The 21,072-nt window shown below is 46.0% G+C and overlaps 1 protein-coding gene across 1 annotated transcript in view; it reads right to left on the reverse strand.

Annotated features, from left to right (window-relative positions):
• The window catches only part of TMEFF2 (transmembrane protein with EGF like and two follistatin like domains 2), a 256,384-nt gene that overhangs the window by 215,566 nt on the left and 19,746 nt on the right, over positions 1–21,072 (reverse strand). Inside the window, exons 3-4 of the mRNA XM_028750745.2 lie at positions 7,822–7,951; positions 1,203–1,229 (exon numbers count right to left, since the gene is read on the reverse strand). Coding sequence (XP_028606578.1) covers positions 1,203–1,229; positions 7,822–7,951 — 157 coding nt within the window. The remainder of the gene's footprint in view (positions 1–1,202; positions 1,230–7,821; positions 7,952–21,072) is intronic.

Consider the following 21,072-nt stretch of genomic DNA (forward strand, 5'->3'; position numbering starts at 1 on the left):
GGCAGTACGAGCAAGCAAGGTATCAACTGATCAAACCCTTACTAGCAAATTTGCCGGGGAAATCTGAAGGCTCCCATATTAAATACCTTCTGGAGGATAGGTCAAATGATATTACACTGACCGTGGCAAAGTTTCTTTCGGAGGTCGCAAGAAACAAAGACCATCATGCTAGACATAACAAAACGACTACCTCGCTCTCTTTCACCTGTTGTTTGGTTGTTTTAACTGTATCTTGTTTTGAAACTGTTTTGTGGGTCTATGGACCGCAATAAAGATATTTATTTATTTACAGTGGTGCCTCGCAAGACGAAATTAATTCGTTCCGCGAGTTTTGTCGCCTTGCGATTTTTTTCGTCTTGCGAAGCACGGTGTCGGGAAAGTTTTGGAAAAGCTTCAAAAATCACCAAAGTCTTCAAAAACCTCAAAAAAGGCTACCACACCGCGTGCTGTGAGTTGCTCCTCGAAGTCAAGTCGCAACTGTATTAACGGTGTTAAGAAAAAGGAAACAAACTTGCAAGACATTTCCGTCTTGCGAAGCAAGCCCATAGGGAAAATCGTCTTGCGAAGCAGCTCAAAAAACAAAAAACCCTTTCGTCTAGCGAGTTTTTTATCTTGCGAGGCATTCGTCTTGTGAGGTACCACTGTATTTACTTTCAGACAGATTGTGCTCACAACTTATAAAAAGACCTAAAAAGATGAGTCAGTATATTTGCAATGCATATTTTTAAAATGCACCAACATGGCAATACCCTGTAATCAAATTGTTTGACACAGCCACGTTTAAAGCCATAACCTTTCTTCTTAATTTTTCTGTGAATTCCCTCCACCTCATGGTTTGGGAAGACTATGCTAGTCACGGGAGAAAAATCCTGGAACTATTATGGGTTCGTTGAGAATGTAATAACAATAAATAAAACCATCTGTGCCACAAGAGCTCTAGTAACAGTAGATGGAGATAGAGTCCTTGCTGAATCATGAATAATACAAATTCATACCAAGTGTAATACAGCCCTCCACATATCTTCAAAAACAAGCCAGCTCTTCATCATTAGGCTGGAGTTTGACAAAAATGCAGAGGATCAGTTCATCTGAACAATACAGGGTGGTACAAAACAACTATCCAACACGTCTAACTGCAATGTGGCAAGTGATGTCAGCAGGTTCCAGTGGTGGAAAAATAGAATTAATAAAAGCATTCCTACCTCCATCCCCAGATCCAGAGCCTGCATCTGTAAGAGGGAGAGAAAAAAAGGAGTTGTTGTTATATAGATGTATGAATACCGGGATAATTTGTATGTATGTGCAACTACATCCTGCTTAGTTAAAATGCAATGTAGCAAATTGTGCTTTTTTTATGCCATTCCTCTGTCAATTAGAGAGATCTATGCTAAATGTTTCATGTGAACTTTCTGTTTGATGCTGGGAAGTTCCTTTTAAGATTCTACAGGTGTTCCTCTTCTAAATCCTCGGTTTACTGCACCAAGGCTGGCAACGTTACTGTGTTTCCTGACAAATTTTCCATTTTCTTCCATAAAGTATTTGTCGGATGGGCGCTCTGTTTTTATTTTTCGAACGTAAGCTTTTGAAAGAAAGGAGAACCGAATCTACATTTGGCTGTGAGAGTCGCGGGGTACGTTCCACACCAGGGGTCAGCAAACTTTTTCAGCAGGGGAGGCGGTCCACTGTCCCTCAGATCTTGTGGGGGGGCAGACTATATATATTTTGGGGGGGGGGGAATGAACAAATTCCTATGCCCCAGAAACAACCCAGAGATGCATTTTAAATAAAAGCACACCTTCTACTCATGTAAAAACACCAGGCAGGCCCCACAAATAACCCAGAGATGCATTTTAAATAAAAGGACACCTTCTACTCATGTAAAAACACGCTGATTCCCAGACTGTCCGCGGGCTGGATTTAGAAGGCGATTGGGCCAGATCCGGCCCCGGGCCTTAGTTTGCCTACCAATGTTCCACACAACCCATGGGTGAGATCTCTATCCCTGCTCCCTCACAGACCCCATGCAGACAGGCCCTGACCATCTAAAATCTCCCTGTGCTGCCATGAAACTGGTCTCAGCAACCACAGCCGTTTCTGAAGTGATGAGGCAGCAGCATCTACAGCTGGACCTGACCAGGATGTTCTATGTCTGCTTCAAACAACAATGCTGGAGCACTAGATCATTTTGCTGCCTGATCCACTGCTGGAAGGTTTCGTTGTTGTTTTTTTAAATAGCACAGCATATGCTTGTTCTCGGCATTTATATACCACCCAATTAACCATGTCCTCTGGGCAATTCGCAAATTAAAACCAATAAAATACAAAATACAATCAATGGGCAACTAAAACGCTCATTAAGCAAGCAGCAGAGCTGTGGGAATGCCAGCGTAGCGCCATTGTGGATTGCAGTGTCAAGTGAATCAGGCAAAACAGTTGGATCTGTAGACATCGTCACCTTTGGACCTTTGGTATATTTCCACATCAGTAAGCCTGGTCACCAAGGAGGTTTAAATTCCAAAATAATATTCCAAAATGCCAGAGTGGTGCATGCTGTAGTTATCTCCTGCTTGGACTACTGCAACCCGCTCTACGTGGGGCTACCTTAGAAGGTGACCTGGAAACTACAACTAATCCAGAATGCGACAGATAGACTGGTGAATGAGAGCGGCTGCCGAGACCACATAACACTGGTCTTGAAAGACCTACATTGGCTCCTAGGACATTTCTGAGCACAATTCAAAGTGTTGGTGCTGACCTTGAAAGCCCTAAATGGCCTCGGTCCTGTATACCTGAAGGAGCGTCTCCATCCCCATTGTTCAACCTGGACACTGAGGTCCAGCTCTGAGGGCCTTCTGGTGGTTCCCTCACTGTGAGAATCAAACTTACAGGGAACCAGGCAAATGGGCCTTTTTGGTAATGGTGCTCGCCCTGTAGAATGCCCTCCCATCAGATGTCAAAGAAATAAACAACTACATGATATTTAGAAGACATCTGAAAGTAGTCCTGTTTAGGGAAGTTTTTAATGACTGATGTTTTATTGTATTTTTAATATTTGGTTGGAAGCCGCCCAGAGTGGCTGGAGAAACCCAGTCAGATGGGTGGGATATAAATAATATATTATTATTATTACTACTACCAGATCTTGGCAAACTGATACTATAGGATTGGTACAAGGGAAGTGACATGTGTAGCTCTGAGTTAGAGCATCTGCCTTTTCTCAGGTTCAGTCCTTGACATCTGCAGGTCAGGCTGAGAGACGCTGAAACCCTGGACAGCTGCTGCCATTCAGGGCAGACCTGCAGTCTTAGCAGCCGGGGGGGGCATGTGTGTGCACTGGGGGGGGGTTGGACCTCGAGAGTGGCCACACCAGCCCCAGCTCTCACCACCGACTGAGCTATGGCAGTCTGAGCCATTGGCAAGTTGTGGGATGTGAAACGCAAGATCAGTCAAGTACAACATCCCTAGAGTGGACATAAAAGGGGATGTCTGGACCAGCCAATCAGAACCTGTTTCTCCTAGGCTGTGACAGACTTCCTCTGCATGTGACTAGAGTCAGGCGTGACCTCACCTACCCAGGTAACAAAAGAACAGGACTGGTCACCCATTTTTCTCTCTCTCTGACCACATTCATCGAAGAAGCAACATCTGCTTAGCCTAAGGTGCAGCCAAGAGAGGACAAAGGAGCTGTCTCCTTATGGGATAGTTTACAGGTGTATATTACTTTTGTAACTTAAGTCTGCCTTCTGGGATCCAATTGTGAACAGAATGTGCGAGTAAACTCTTTTTACACTTTTATAGAAGCCTGTATTGTGTCTATCTTTTTATGAGGGACTAAGTGGGGAATTGGGATGCGGGTGGCGCTGTGGGTTAAACCACAGAGCCTAGGACTTGCCGATCGGAAGGTCGGCGATTCGAATCCCCGCGACATGGTGAGCTCCCGTTGCTCAGTCCCTGCTCCTGCCAACCTAGCAGTTCGAAAGCACATCAAGTGCAAGTAGATAAATAGGTACCGCTCTGGCGGGAAGGTAAACGACGATTCCGTGCGCTGCTCTGGTTCGTCAGAAGTGGCTTAGTCATGCTGGCCACATGACCTGGAAGCTGTACGCCGGCTCCCTCGGCCAATAAAGCGAGATGAGCGCCGCAACCCCAGAGTCGGTCACGACTGGACCTAATGATCAGGGGTCACTTTACCTTTAAATGGGGAATTACCAAAAGGAAAACGTATTTTAGGGGCTTTAGCGAGCCTGAGCAAACGCATCCGCTGTGCAAATTTAAAAGGGGGAACGTTACTCTGCTATATTGTGGAACTTGGTAACACAAGTTGGAAAGGATATAATCAAACAAAATATCCTCTCCTGTATCCCTGAACATTCCCACACAAGTAAGGCGAAGTAAGAGGAGGGAGAAAGAGGCTCGCTGTGGCCCGACGAGGAGGGCAAAGCTGTGGACTGTGGCACCCCATTCCTGAAGGAGGCAGCTGCCAGAACATTTCACCTGTCCTTGGTGGGTGGCAGCAGCAGCGCTGTTGCCCTCACCCTTGCTCTCGGCCAGCCCAGGGGTGGGACATATACAAGCATCCCTTCTCTGGCATTGGCTTGGCTTGCCTCCTCATGGCTCCAGCTTTGATAAGGGGACCAGGTTACACCCCCCCCCCTCATGCCCAATCAAAAATTTGCACCTGGGGCCATGGCTCCCCTGGGCCTCCCCATCCTATACCCCCAGGATGGATGGCCCTGAGCAAGATAGACCAGCTCTCTGTGTCACCAAAGACTCTGGGCAAAAGGCAATCAGTTAATATCTATGCTTGGATGCCTAGTCAATAAAAGCACTTGGTTAAGTAGCCCTGTAATTAAACTTGAAAACTACATTGAAAATTACTTGGAGACATATAGCTCAAAAGGAAATTCCAGCTGCAGTTGCATACATGCTTGCCCGGGAGTAAGTCCCGTTGAAATCAACGGCGCTTACTTCTGAGTAGCCAGGTATCGGACTGCGCTGCTACTCTTTAAAAGGTGCTGGATAAAAAGGTAAAGGTACCCCTGCCGGTACGGGCCAGTCTTGACAGACTCTAGGGTTGTGCGCCCATCTCACTCAAGAGGCCGGGGGCCAGCGCTATCCGGAGACACTTCCGGGTCACGTGGCCAGTGTGACATCACTGCTCTGGAGAGCCAGAGCCGCACACGGAAACACTGTTTACCTTCCCGCTAGTAAGCTGTCCCCATTTATCTACTTGCACCCGGAGTGCTTTCGAACTGCTAGGTTGGCAGGCACTGGGACTGAGCGACGGGAGCGCACCCCGCTACGGGGATTCGAACCGCCGACCTTTCGATCGGCAAGCCCTAGGCGCTGAGGCTTTTACCCACAGCGCCACCCGCGTCCCTTGAGGCATCTGAACAAAAAGCAGGCAAAGCTGCAGAGAGGCAGAGATTTGGTCCGCAAAGGCTCCTCAGTGTCACAGGCAGTTAGGAAGGGAAACGGAGAGCTTGCAAAAGACAAAATTGGGATTCTGCTTGAATGCTGAGAGTCAGAATCCCAATTTATCTACAGTCAGATCTGGTTAATCTAGATCAGTTTGCAAACCTCCATCATCATTTCGATTTTCTTTTTAAATCTTCATTTTAAATGAAGCCGTGATGCTCTTCAAATTGCAAGTGCGGCTTGCAATTAAAAACAAAACAGAAACCCGGTGTGTGTCTAAACAAAAGATGAGCCCGCAAACAATTTCTTTCTTTCTTTTGCACAATTGCTTGCTTTGCAGATAAGCAAGGCTCAGAAATTGGACTCTCACTTTTTTTTTACCATATTATCGCAAACTGCAAAAGGCAAATGGGGCCTCTCGTGCGACTCTGTCCTGCTTTCTCTGATGACAAACAAGATTATCTTCCCTCACACACACATTCCTCTGAGCCAAAAGGTCTCTAGGATAAACCCTCCTATTCATTATTTTGCCGCATAAGGAAAGTAAGCATTAACTTTTGTGGCGGGCCTTTCTCGCTCTCTGCAGGGCTCTCTGAAATGCCACAAAATTACAAGAGCCATACAGATCTAACACCATGAGACAAGATGGCTATCACTTCTCACTCCTATTCTTCTAGCTACTTTAAGAACATTGTTTGACCACTTAACACCATCTTGCAAGTGCCCCATTCCTTCTCTTATGGTCCCTTTAGGGCAGGGCTTCCCAAACTTGGGTCTCCAGCTATTTTTGGACTACAATTCCCATCATCCCTGACCACTGGTCCTGCTGGCTGGGGATGACATTGGCAGCACTGCAACTTACGTGGATGGTTCCAGGGCAGCTTGCAAGGCTGGGGCTACCAGCAGAGCCAATCTGCATCTGTGCCCCAGTCCCTTCCAGATAAACTGAGGCAACACCATTCAATTGCCAAATATATATTGGGTGAGAGCTAACATGGCATGAGTGGGTGTCCACTCACACAACTGGGCTTCTCCCCTCCAACCCATCACACACACCCCGAAAATCTGCTTTGCAGCAAATATGCAAGTGGCTAGAGGTCCATTGTTCAAGCAGATTTCCTGTGACGGCCTGGGAATCTGATTCAGAGGCTGAACTGGAGGAATCCCAGCCTGCACAGGAGTCCCCGCCTCCAGGGCCGCCTGAGCCGGGGCAGGGGCTTGAATCTGAAGGGTCCCCACCTGTGCTGGATCCTCAGGAGCAGACACCAGCTGAATCCGCTCTGGCTCCGGAGGTGATTGAGGACCCATTGCCTGCAGGTGCTCCTCTCCCAGCCCTGTCAGGGGGAGGTGAGGTAGCCTCTGGGTCCAGTAACCCTCCAGCCTCTCCTGAGCTGCAGAGGCTCAGGGCAGAGAGGCGGAGGGAACTAAGTTCTCTCAGGAAGAGTGCTCACCTCCAGGCCAGGAGAGGCGAGTCACCTGTGGGCTGGGACCGCCCTAGGCCTCAGAGGAGATAAAGGCCAGTCAGCCCAGTCCCAGGTTGCGGGAGCAACGTCGTTGGAAAGCTGTTCCTGCCAGCACCCTGACCTGCTTTTCTGGAGTTCCTGACCACGCCCGGCTCCTTGCCTTGGACCCCGCTTCACCCTTGACGGACAACCTCCAGACCCTCAACCCAGGACCAGACTCAGACCACGCCGCACGGTAACCCCCCCCCCCCCGGGACCAGCACATTTCCATTGCACAAGCAGACAGATATCATGGGCTGTTTTCTATTGGGTAGTGCAGCTCTCGCCCTTCCTCATTGGTCATGTGTCAGAAGTAGTGGCAAAGCTTCATACTCTGGCACTGGGGGGCGGAGGGCAGGCGGGGGTGGGGCTGGCATGTGTCCCGGGGCGGGGGGCGGGGCACCCAGAGCTGGGCACCCAGAGCGGGCGGGGGGCAGCTGTGTTGGCACCCTGGGGGTCGCGCTGCTGGGGGCGGTGTGCTCCCCCCCACTCCTCTTCCTCCGCCAGTGGTCAGAAGCAGGTCAGAACACCCCGAAAACTTATCTTGCAGGCCACACATTCTAGGGTTGCCATATTTTGAAGAGCAAAAAAGAGGACACATTTGCCAACTTCTACTTTTAACATTGCTACGATGACTCTACCCATGAAAAAGAGGACACGTCCTGAGAAAAGAGGACATATGGCAACCCTAAAATGAAAACATAGTTCCCAGGTTCTGAAATGGTTTGCTGCAAGGCGGAAACAACAACAAAACCCCAACTGTAGCTGTCATTACATGTTGTGCCAAGCTTTCAATTACTGGAATGAATCAGTCAGCAATGCAAAACAACTGTTTGCGACGACACACAGCCTATTAGATTTGGCTTAAGATAATATGCCGTACAGAGCCTGCTAGACCTACCAGTGGCACACGATCCTTCTGACGCCACGAGGATTTCGCTTTGCTGCTTGCAGGCAGCCTGTCTCAAGTAGCACTCGTTCTGATAGGTGTCGCCGTTGGAGCCGCACACAGGCACAAAGTCACTGTTACACTGATGAGCAGAAAAAGACAGAATGAAACAAGTTTAGGGTTGTGTTATAACCATCATCATCATCATCATCATCATCATCATCATCTATTACTTATACCCCACCCATCTGGCTGTGTTTCCCCAGTCACTCTGGGCAGCTTCCAACAGGATATTAAAAACACAATAAAACATCAAACATTTAAAAACTTTCCTAAACAGGGCTGCCTTCAGATGTCTTCTAAAAGTCAGATAGCTGTTTGTTTCCTTGACATCTGATGGGAGGGTGTTCCACAGGGAGGGTGCCACTACCAAGAAGGCCCTCTGCCTGGTTCCCTTTAACCTCACTTCTCACAATGAGGCAACCGCCAGAAGGTCCTTGGTGTTGGACCTCAGTGTCCGGGCTGAACGATGGGGGTGGAGACGCTCCTTCAGGTATACTGGGCTGAGGCCGTTTAGACTGAGTTTTAAAGGTCAGCACCAACACTTTGAATTGTGCTCGGAAACGTACTGGGAGCCAATGTAGGTCTTTCAGGACTGGTGTTATATGGTCTCGGCGGCCACTCCCAGTCACCAGTCTTGCTGCTGCATTCTGGATTAGTTGTAGTTTCCAGATCACCTTCAAAGGTAGCCGTAGAGAACATTGCAGTAGTTCAAACGGGAGATAACTAGAGCATGCACCACTCTGGTGAGACAGTCTGCTGGCAGGAAGGGTCTCAGCTTGCGTACCAGATGGAGCTGGTAGACGGTTGCACTGGACACAGAAATGATGTGTGCCTCCATGGACAGCTGTGAGTCCAAAATGACTCCCAGGCTGTGCACCTGGTCTTTCAGGGGCACAGTTACCGCATTCAGGAAGTCCTCTACACCAGCCCACCATGTTAATTTAATCTGTGTATCTTGTCCCTCTAATAAGCCCCAAAGTGATTTCTAGGGTTGCCATACATCCAGGGAAACCCAGACAAGTCCTCTTTTGTGGGGCCAACATACCCATCTGGGAGGATTTTTCACATTTTAAAGGAAATGTCTTGGGTGGGTGTTTGTTGGATTCACCTTGCATGCCTCTACCCCTGTCTCAGACTGGCAGTGGCTTGGGCTGCCCTCTTTTTTTGCTTTTCAAGATATGGAAACCCTAGATTTACAAGCAAGTAAAACTGAGACCCCACCTTGCCAACAAAGGTCCGTATAGTAAAAGCCATGGTTTTCCCAGTAGTGATGTATGGAAGTGAGAGGTGGACCATAAAGAAGGCTGATTGCCGAAGAATTGATGCTTTTGAATTATGGTGCTGGAGGAGACTCTTGAGAGTCCCATGGACTGCAAGAAGAGCAAACCTATCCATTCTGAAGGAAATCAGCCCTGAGTGCTCACTGGAAGGATAAATACTGAAGCTGAGGCTCCAGTACTTTGGCCACCTCATGAGAAGAGAAGACTCCCTGGAAAAGACCCTGATGTTGGGAAAGGGGACGACAGAGGATGAGATGGTTGGATTGTGTTCTCAAAGCTACCAGCATGAGTTTGACCAAACTGTGGGAGGCAGTGGAAGACAGAAGTGCCTGGCCTGCTCTGGTCCATGGGGTCACAAAGAGTCAGACACGACTAAACGACTAAACAACAACAACAAAACTGCAAGAATAAATCGGCAAAAAGCATATTAGAAACAAATGGAACAATAGATCATTGATGGCACCTAAAGAACTGTTGGGATACTGTCGGGGAGACGGGGGCATTTTGTAGGCCCCCAGCTGGCTCCAGCCACCGGCCAGCAGCCGGGCAAACTCCGGTTCTCAGAACAGCATCAAAACTGCGACTCAAGCCTCAGATACGTTTAGAGACTTGGCATGCTCTAGTCAGCAGAGTGAATAACTTCTCACAATGGAAGTGGCGGACAGAGACATGTGTAAGCATTATTTACAGGCGTTTATTCAGCATAGTTCAGGAACGAAAGAAAAAACCATGTCTGCTTCCTTTCGTGTCCAAGTACACAGCAGCATAGCAAAAGCAATATACAAACGGAAGTTCCCAGCAGGCTGTGCTGGAAGTAAACAGGCATGTGACACACAACAGTCATGCCTGTTCCTTTTAAGGTGGAATGGAACTATAGCCTAACAAGAACCCCCCCAAAACAAAAATGAGGACAAGGTTGGCACCAGGTGAGCCTCCTTGGAAAGAGAATTTCAAAAATGGGGAGATACTGCAGAGAAGACCTGTTCTGTTTTTTTAAAATATTTTATTGAGTTTCTTTCCTTACAGTCAAGAGTATACAGAATAGAGAAAAAAGGAAAAGAGCAAAGAGAAAAAGAAAAATATAAAAAAACCAACTTTCCATAATGTTTTTACCAATCCAACTGGACTTCCCCACATCCTCCAAACCCTGCGTTCTTTGTAATAAAGTCATCAGCAATTTGTTACCTTGTTTCATAACTTACTGTATCTTTCAATTATCATGTTTCTAAGTTCAAAGTATTGTATCCCAATTCTTGTACATTCAAAATAAACATAATAAAGTTATTTCATGTTTCCACCTCTTTTTTCTTATAACTTAATTTTCAATTCCCCAAATAGAGTTGCTGAAGCTAAACTTTCTAAATCGTGCACCTTCTTAACATTCATACAGCTTATAATGTTTTTGCAGAGAAGACCTGTTCTGCCATCACCACAAGAGATCCCAGAGGGTGGCAACATGAGAATGGGTCTTTTCTGCGTTGGCTCTCCATTTGTGAAATGCCCTCCCCAGAGAAACTCACCTGGTGCCTACATTATGTGCCTACATTTAGGCGCCAATTGAAAACATTTCTCTTCCACAAAGTTATCTACTGATTAACATTCTATGGCTTTTAAAAATGGATTTGTGAAAGAGGGGTTGTTAGTTTGTTTTATTACGTATTTTGTATTTTATTTTATTTTTGTATTTTTGTTGTTGTGAACCATTCTGGAATCTTCGGATGAATAATAAAATTAATAAATCATCATCATATCAGGTTTTATTAAAACAGACCCAATACAAACTAGAAGAGAGAATAAGGCCTATCACAATGGTTCCTTATTGCCTGTTTGACCGATTCCAAACTGGGGAGACACACTGAAGAATGACTAGGCTGGATGTGCTCCACATGCTGCCACAGGAAAATTACCAAAATACATAGCATAGAACACACTTAAAAACTCTTTTCTGGGGCTTATATTTCAGTTTAATTAAACTTGACTTAGAACTGTGGTTTAAGATCCCGGTTTGCAAATTGGCATTAATATATAGTTCTCCACTGTGGCTGTAATGACTAACCGTGTTTTAATTAAACCAGGTTGTAAATACCAAGGAAGAAGGAGGAATGACCACACAGTCCCATCTCTTATTTCCAGCTGCTGAACTATAATTTGGCAAGCTGGGAACCATAGCTGTCAACGTTTTCCTTTTTTTAAAGGGAAATTCCCTTATTCCGAATAGGATTCCTAGCAAGAAAAGGGAAAAGGTGACAGCTATGCTGGGAATGCAGCACCCAAACAAGGCCATTGAGTAGAACTGAGTGGAAAGAGGGCAGATAAGGGACTTGGGAACACAAATTTCCAGGATGCAAACTGGCAGCCCTATTGAAAAAGGACCATGTGACCCCAATTTTTGTTGTTGTTGTTGTTTAGTCGTTTAGTCGTGTCCGACTCTTCGTGACCCCATGGACCAGAGCACGCCAGGCACTCCTGTCTTCCACTGCCTCCCGCAGTTTGGTCAAACTCATGTTAGTAGCTTTGAGAACACTGTCCAACCATCTCGTCCTCTGTCGTCCCCTTCTCCTTGTGCCCTCCATCTTTCCCAACATCAGAGTCTTTTCCAGGGAGTCTTCTCTTCTCATGAGGTGGCCTCAGCTTCAGGATCTGTCCTTCCAGTGAGCACTCAGGGCTGATTTCCTTCAGAATGGATAGGTTTGATCTTCTTGCAGTCCATGGGACTTTCAAGAGTCTCCTCCAGCACCATAATTCAAAAGCATCCATTCTTTGGCGATCAGCCTTCTTTATGGTCCAGCTCTCACTTCCATACATCGCTACTGGGAAAACCATAGCTTTAATTATAGGGACCTTTGTTGGCAAGGTGGTGTCTCTGCTTTTTAAGATGCTGTCTAGTTTTGTCATTGCTTTTCTCCCAAGAAGCAGGCGTCTTTTAATTTCGTGGCTGCTGTCACCATCTGCAGTGATCATGGAGCCCAAGAAAGTAAAATCTCTCACTGCCTCCATTTCTTCTCCTTCTATTTGCTTAGGGTGAGCAAACCTGTCAATTTTGGTTTCTCTTGGTTTCTCATTTTTCGAATCTTTAATTCAGCTCTCCACATCAGTTTGTAAGTGTGTTCTTTTGAATCCTCGTGGAAATTCAACAGCCTTGTGGTGGAAATTACTCCTACTAAACACTTTCTTGTATGCAATTTTGCACAACAGACACATTTTTTATTTTATTTTTTGCAGAGCAGTTTCCCCAAATATAATGCATTTTTCTATGTTAGTTCCACCAATCTACCCTAGCATATGCATCAATAGGAGTATAGCATCTAGATCAAGGGAAGTAATAGTGCCACTGTATTCTGCTCTGGTCAGACCTCACCTGGAGTACTGTGTCCAGTTCTGGGCACCACAGTTCAAGAAGGACACTGACAAACTGGAACGTGTCCAGAGGAGGGCAACCAAAATGGTCAAAGGCCTGGAAGCAATGCCTTATGAGGAACGGCTAAGGGAGCTGGGCATGTTTAGCCTGGAGAAGAGGAGGTTAAGGGGTGATATGATAGCCATGTTCAAATATATAAAAGGATGTCATATAGAGGAGGGAGAAAGGTTGTTTTCTGCTGCTCCAGAGAAGTGGACACGGAGCAATGGATCCAAACTACAAGAAAGAAGATTCCACCTAAACATTAGGAAGAACTTCCTGATAGTAAGAGCTGTTCGACAGTGGAATTTGCTGCCAAGGAGTGTGGTGGAGTCTCCTTCTTTGGAGGTCTTTAAGCAGAGGCTTGACAACCATATGTCAGGAGTGCTCTGATGGTGTTTCCTGCTTGGCAGGGGGTTGGACTCGATGGCCCTTGTGGTCTCTTCCAACTCTATGATTCTATGAAAATTCAGAGAAGTGCAAATTTGAAAGGGTGGCTGTGTTTAAGTTCACATATGGTTTCAGAAAGTGGGAACTGGGTAGGTTCAGCTTTAAATGTGAACTTCTTCCCCCACCCCAATCCCAAACATACTCTAGGGAAGGATATAGAAATGGCAAGTGATTGCAACAATGATGTGTGCAATTGGGGACTTCCTAAAAATATGTTACTAGGGTTGCCATACAGTAGTACCTCGGATTAAGAACTAAATTCGTTCCAGAGGTCCTTTCTTAACCTGAAACTGTTCTTAACCTGAGGTACCACTTTAGCTAATGGGGCCTCCCACTGCCGCATGATTTCTGTTCTCATCCTGAGGTAAAGTTCTTAACCTGAGGTACTATTTATGAGTTAGCAGAGTCTGTAACCTGAAGCGTCTGTAACCCGAGGCACCACTGTATTTCAAACAGTTAAAATCTGAACAGAAAACTTATTCAGCATTTTTTTTGGGGGGGCAAAGCTGTTGAGCTTTTTTAGCAAAATCGTGAAAAATATATATGCCAGTTTTGAGCTATTTTTATGGGAAATAGGATTTTCCTGGACATTTGACCAATTTCTGCCAGGACACTACAGTGGTACCTCAGGTTACATGCGCTTCAGGTTACATATGCTTCAGGTTACACACTCCACTAACACAGAAATAGTGCTTCAGGTTAAGAACTTTGCTTCACGATAAGAACAGAAATCGTGCTCCGGCGGCGCGGCAGCAGCAGCAGCAGGAAGCCCCATTAGCTAAAGTGGTGCTTCAGGTTAAGAACAGTTTCAGGTTAAGAATGGACCTCTGGAACGAATTAAGTACTTAACCCGAGGTACCACTGTACTGCGAACTGCAGCATTCTGGGAAATTCTGGGTGTCTGGCAACCCCAATTTTCCCCTTATATGCAGCATTGTGACTCAGTGCAGCTGACTTGACCCTCTTTCTTAGCTTCCACACAGAGCCAGATGTATTAAGTCCATTGTTATTCATATCATAGCAAAGCCACGTGGATCTGAACAGAGCACCTGCAGTCAATGATTAATCCACATTGTATCAGCCCACCTGAAATTCCAGCTAAGCCATAGTTCCACTGTAATCTATCAGTCTTCTCTTCCTCTGTCAGAAGAAAAGGACAGCTTCGCCCCCCACCCACTTCCACCCCTTGTTCACTTTAATAAAAATAATTCCATTTTGTAATGAAAATTAAGCAACCTACAGGGTGCAGTTATCACAAGATAATCACACTCGGCGGCATTAGAGATACTTGGCTGTGCCCCATACCTGATAATTATGCCAGGGATGTGATTATCTCATGATTACTGTACTCCTGATATGCCTCATTGTTTAATTAGAACAAATGTAATGATCAAGATTATTATTTACAAATGATCACCTCTGCTTAAAAACCAGTAAAAAAAAAAGTCACACTGCCAATTAGCTCTTCTGTCTTGAAACATCTCACGATATGCTAATGCACATGACACACCAGAGGAAACGGAGATCTATAAAGATGACAAACTTCAAAACATGCCTCAGCAATGGACAGTTGTTTTGTGTTGATTAACATGTTGGGTGAGATACGAAGGTTTAGCTTGATCGGACGTTACGCACAGACACGAGGCCAGGGAAATGATGATTACTTGGCCAAACTGAAATGTCACTTTGCCCAAGAGAGGAAGAATCTTCCACTTGCCAAAATGTTAATCAGACTCACCAGCGCTTCTTTGACTTTCACAATCACGCCTCCGATATTCTTTTCTCCAAACAGACTGAGCCCTTCCACGGAGACTGAAGGCTGTTTCTGCTGAGCCAGTTGTTTTCGGAAAGAGTCTCTGTTGATGTGTCTGCTTAAACACCCCTGATCTAATGTGATGGCCTCCAGCTGTTGTTGGATTCCAATTTCCATCAGCCCAAACCAGGATCCAGGATTATGGGAGTTGTGGATGGCCACAGGTGTCCCATCCTTGCTTTAGAATGACCTTTGTGACCTAGTGGGGTGTAGTGGTTTGAACCAGAACTGGGAAGACCCAAGTTCAAATCCCTATGTAGATATGAGGCTTTGCTGGGTGACCTTGGGCCAAACTCTCAGCTTAACCTACTTTACAGAATTGTTGTGAGGATAAAATTAGTAGCGGGGGAGAACACAGTGTGGTACCTATTTATCTACTCGCACTAGTGTGCTTTCAAACTGCTAGGTTGGCAGGAGCTGGGACAGAGCAATGGGAGCTCATCCCGTCGTGGGGATTCGAACCGCCGACCTTCTGATCGGCAAGCCCAAGAGACTCAGTGGTTTAGGCCACAGCGCCACCTGTGTCCCACTGGGCCAATCTCTCAGCTTAACCTATTTTACAGAGTTGTTGTGAGGATAAAATGGGGAGCAGGGGAGAACACAGTGCGTAGCCTAGAGTTGCCTCTAGGAAACGAGGGATCTATAAATGTAACAAACCAATATGCTTTAATGCCAACCACTGAAACACTGCAAAGAATGTTATAGAGAGAATGCTCAGTTCATGTGCGGCCATAGTTGGGCATCACTACTGCTATGTGTGAACACGAGATCTTTCTGGGAAGGTTGGTAGCTCTTACCAAGTTTTCCCATTAAGGAGCCCCTAAGCTGCTTCCAAAAGACCCTCCCCTCCTCCAGGGCTCCAAAAAGACTTTGAATAGTCATCTTCCATCCATCCACCCAGAAGATTTAAGGGGGCCTGTTGGTTTTCAAATTGCCTGCATGATAAATGCATTGCAAAGCTGAAGTATATCTGAAAGGAGAGGTGCCAGACTTCATCCAGAGCCTGCCGGGAGGGGGGGGGGGGAGAGAGAGAGATTCTAACAGAGCTGGAGGGCAAATTGGCAGAATCTGCCAATGCAATTAACGCAGCCTGTAGGGATTTGATGCCTTCCAAAGCAAAGGATCAAAATCTCAGCTGTCCCCTAGATATAAGGAGAAAGCAGCACAGACTATCAAGAACATGCAACTGTGCATATGCAGAAGGCTGCAGGCCGATTGTTGCCTGCCACATGCAACCTAATGCAAGCTCTGCAAGAACATCTAACAAGGCAGGCGGATACCCCAAACACTCTTGTTCAAAATGCAAGCGGCACAGGGCTTGCAGAGTGTTGTGAGTGCACCCCTCAAAGTAGGGCAGCGTCGGCTGGCTGGGCTCCCCACTGCACACCCAGGAATTGCAATCCAGAACCTCCGGAGGGCACTAGGTTGGTGAAGCCTGCTCTGTGTCTATGAACTTGTCCTCCCCGTGGAGAAGAGCAACACCTACCAGACATGTCCTTATGTAGTAGGATGCAGAATGGAAGCCAGATGTACAGAAAGCAGGGAGACCCAACACGTAAACAACAACAGGCCAGCATCAGCTGTACCAGAAGAATATGGTGGCATTAGCAGGGAGACACCTCCACCATCCTTCATGAAGCATCCACATATTGGGGATCTTTAAGGGTGGCCCAAAATGTGCCCCATTATTTGCCACCCAATTGAACAGTGTCAGAAATTAGGAAACCTTTTCAGCAATTTTCAGAAGGGAGGAAGGAAAACAGGGGGACGCTTCCTGGGGAAGGTGTGACATGTTAAGACAATGCCATTCCCATGGGAATTGTGGGAAATAAAAATGTCAGCCACCAGCTGGTGGCTGTCAAGGCGACGTCTGCCACCATGAAAGTGACCACCATGGTGAAAAGGCATTTGCCTCTCCCTTTTTCATCTCCTCCTTTCCCCGGAAAACCAAGCTGAAAGCAAGCTTTCTGCTAAGCACTAAAAATGGTGCATAGAGGGGGAATTGTAAATCAATTTTCAGCTTGCACTGGCCTTGTAGATTAGAGCTAAATTATACATCACAATGAGTTCTTTCTCAGTTTTGGGGAAACTATATATTCAGCCAGGAGGAAGAATGTTAATATGTTGGCGCTTCTTTTGTGGGCAACATTCAAACACCAACATATTAACATTCTTCCCCCTGGCTGAATATAGTTTTCCAAAAACTGAGAAAGGGAGACATCATTGCCACTTGGAGTTTGTATTCCAGACACCAAAGTGTCATGGGACAGAAGTTGATCAGATCTCTGACATTTTGTAGCCTTGGGGAATATCACCCTTCTGTTTGCGGACTAAAAGTTTATGCTGAGTTTTGGCAGGCCAGTGTTGTGATGCAGCTAGCATGACTTTTTTAAAAAGTCATTGCATTTCAAGAAAGTGAGGCAATCTTGCCTGTGTTTCATTCTCCATTCAGACACACATCCCAGCCTTTTCATTTTATTATTATTTTTACTTTCCACATTCCTGAAGGTGAAATGTTTGTTGCTCTAAAAGGCCTACTAATATATTGGTACACAAACACACACATGCAGTTATTAGTTCTGTAAATCTGGTTATATCATTGTAACCAGGAATCCACGTGGGCACAGACGGTTTGGATTCACATAGATTACAAACTTTACTGGCCCATCAATAGTGACAGGTAAGCTCTCCCACACCGCAGCCTAAATTGAATTGGCTTGGAAACAAGCTGTGCTCTTTTACTCCAAAATCAGAAATAGCTTGGCTTGTTTTCTAAGTCCCTAAATTCCAGTTCCCCCCACCTTGGAAGCTAGTGGGCTTTCTGTGGGCATCTGGTTGGCCACTGTCAAAAGAAAATGCTGGACTTTTAGGTTCTTTAAATAATAATAATAATAATAATAATAATAATAATAATAATAATAATAATAATAATAATAATTTATTATTTATACCCCGCCCATCTGGCTGGGTTTCCCCAGCCACTCTGGGCGGCTTCCAACAGGAAATTAAAAACACAATAAAACATCAAACATTTTAAAACTTCCGTAAAGAGTGCTGCCTTCAGATGTCTTCTAAAAGTCTGGTAGTTGTTATTCTCTTTGACATCTGGTGGGAGGGCATTCCACAGGGCGGGTGCCACTACCGAGAAGGCCCTGTGCCTGTTTCCCTGTAACTTCGCTTCTCACAGCGAGGGAACCGCCAGAAGGCCCTCGGCACTGGACCTCAGTGTCCGGGCAGAATGATGGGGGTGGAGACACACCTTCAGGTATACTGGACCGAGGCCATTTAGGGCTTTAAAGGTCAGCACCAACACTTTGAATTGTGCTCAGAAACGTACTGGGAGCCACCCCAACCCTCTCACTAACCTCCTGCCAATACCCTCCCTGCCCAATACTCCAACCTTTCAAGCCCACTTCCCCATTAATAATACTTATCTGATGACATGGCAAGAGCAACAGAGGGGCTGCCTTTCACAATCACCCTTGGTTAAGGTGGAACTCCCAAGAGTTGCTGAGGCCATTATTCCTGTAATCAGCCCACTAGAGATAGAAAGGAGCCAGAGATCCAATCCCCTTCCATCCCTCTTCTCACCGCTGCTGCCCCCCTGCATTTATAGAAATGCAGAAAGGGTGTGTGCAGACCCTCCAAGTGTCCCTATTTTTCAGGGACAGAATCCGGCCCAATCGCCTTCTAAATCCGGCCCACAGATGGTCCAGGAATCAGCTCGTTTTTACATGAGTAGAATGTGTCCTTTTATTGAAAATGCATCTCTAGGTTGTTTGTGGGGCATTGGAATTCGTTCATTTCCCCCCCTCCAAAAAAAAAAATAGTTTGGCCCCCCACAAGGTCTGAGGGACAGTGGACCGGCCCCCTGCTGAAAAAGTTTGCTGACCCCTGCTTTAGAAGACATCTGAAGGCAGCCCTGTACTGGAAAGTTTTTTTAATGTTTAATGTTTTTATATATATGTTGGAAGCCACCCAGAGCTGCGGAATATAAATAATTTTTTTTTAATGGGATAAAGGTAAAGGGACCCCTGACCATTAGGTCCAGTCATGGCTGACTGGGGTTGTGGCGCTCATCTCGCTCTATTGGCCGAGGGAGCTGGCGTACAGCTTCCGGGTCATGTGGCCGGCATGACTAAGCCGCTTCTGGCGAACCAGAGCAGCGCACGGAAACGCCGTTTACCTTCCTATTTATCTGCTTGCACTTTGACATGCTTTCGAACTGCTAGGTTAGCAGGAGCAGGGACTGAGCAATGGGAGCTCACCCCGTCGCGGGGATTCGAACCGCCGACCTTCTGATCAGCAAGTCCTAAGCTCTGTGGTTTAACCCACAGTGCCACCCGCATCCCTTTTAATGGAATAGGATATCCCTATTTTCATCAGAGAAATGTTGGTGGGTATGTGGGTGATGGATTTGGAAGCTAACTGGGAAGGGGACTGGGGAACGAGTTGGGAAAACAGAATTATTCTCCAGCTTGGAATTCAACCAGCAATATTTTTATTTCTGGAGGGGCTGCTCATTGTGCTTGATGAATTTTGCAAGGAACTGGAGCCTGAGCTCTCCAAGCTTTATGGTAACTACTCCATTGTACAGTGCAACATTTGTATGCTCCAAGCCGCCTTGCTGAAGAAACTTCACACGTGAATCTGTCTCATGACAGCTCCCATTCTTCTTTGCAGTCACATGCATCACATATGACATAGACTCACTCGGAGAGCCCAGGGCTTCTTGGATCATCATATAGCACAAGGTTCATATACTCCAGTGATACTTAATATGGGAATATCACATGTGCCAGAACTACGCAGCTTCCGCAGTTCCTTTCAGTCATTGTGTATCGCAAATGAGCAAGGAAGCCAATGCAAACCACTGACTCAAGAGGAAATATTTCATTTAAGCCATGATACAAGAGACTTGAGCAATGCTACTGAAGGGACCTGCCCCTCACTTCTGTCACACTTCCCCATACTTCTCTGTTTACTTCTTTGTTGATCTCATCCTGGCTCAGAAACCAAAGACAAGTCAGCTGGAGGGTGAGGAGGAAAGGAAGCCATCAAACAGAGAAATGCAGATAGAGGAAAGGGGGAAAGGGGAGGCTTTTGATCTTACCTGAGAGTGCTTCGTGTCAGGATAAATGTAGACCCAACTGACATGTTTAGTCAAAGAAAAGCCATTGTTGACATTTGTTAAAGATTGGAAACCTCCCACAGACTTTTTGTGTGAAAAAGAAATCATGATATCTGGATTGGAGATAATGTTTGTTTAAAGAAAGCTTTGTTGGGTTTTATATTGGATTGGGGGGACGCGGGTGGCGCTGTGGGTTAAACCACAGAGCCCAGGACTTGCTGATCAGAAGGTTGGCGGTTTGAATCCCTGCAACGGGGTGAGCTTCCGTTGCTCGGTCCCTGCTCCTGCCCACCTAGCAGTTTGAAAGCACGTCAAAGTGCAAGTAGATAAATAGGTACTGCTCCGGCGGGAAGGTAAATGATGTTTCCGTGCGCTGCTCTGGTTTGCCAGAAGCGGCTTAATCATGCTGGCCACATGACCTGGAAGCTGTACGCCAGCTCCCTCGGCCAATACAGCAAGATGAGCGCCGCAACTCCAGAGTCGGCCACGACTGGACCTAATGGTCAGGGGTCCCTTTACCTTTATATTGGATTGGATGAAGTGTGTGTGTGTAGACAGATGAAGAATCAGAAGTTCTTTACTTACTGAAAATTATTTTTCTGCTTTTCTATTTTAACCTCTTTTTCTATTCTTTATCCTTTTACTTTCTCTACAGTCGTACCTTGGAAGCCAAACAGCTTAGTTCCTGAATGTTTTGGCTCCCAACGTCGCAAACCCGGAAGTGAGTCTTCTGGTTTGAGAACTATTTTTGGGAGCCGGACATCTGACGGGGCTTTCACGGCATCCAATTGGCTGCAGGAGCTTCCTACAGCCAATCAGAAGCCACACTTTGGTTTTCGAACGTTTTGGAAGTCGAATGGGCTTCCAGAACTGATTCCATTTGACTTCCATGGTACAACTGTGTTTCTCTCCCCCCCCCCCTCCCCCACGTTTTGTGTTTTTATTTTATTTAGATAAAATTATTGGTTTGGTTTTTTTAAAAAAAAGGTTTTTTATTTAAAAGTTTTGTATTTTTCTCTATAAACCTTAATAAAATTTATTTTTAAAAGTAGACCATCCTACCCAAGTATAGTCAAACTAGTGAGAATCTGATTAGCAAACCACTATGGTGGAGATGGAAAAGGGACCC

Source organism: Podarcis muralis, chromosome 1, assembly GCF_964188315.1.
Source record: "Podarcis muralis chromosome 1, rPodMur119.hap1.1, whole genome shotgun sequence".
NCBI lineage: Eukaryota > Metazoa > Chordata > Lepidosauria > Squamata > Lacertidae > Podarcis > Podarcis muralis.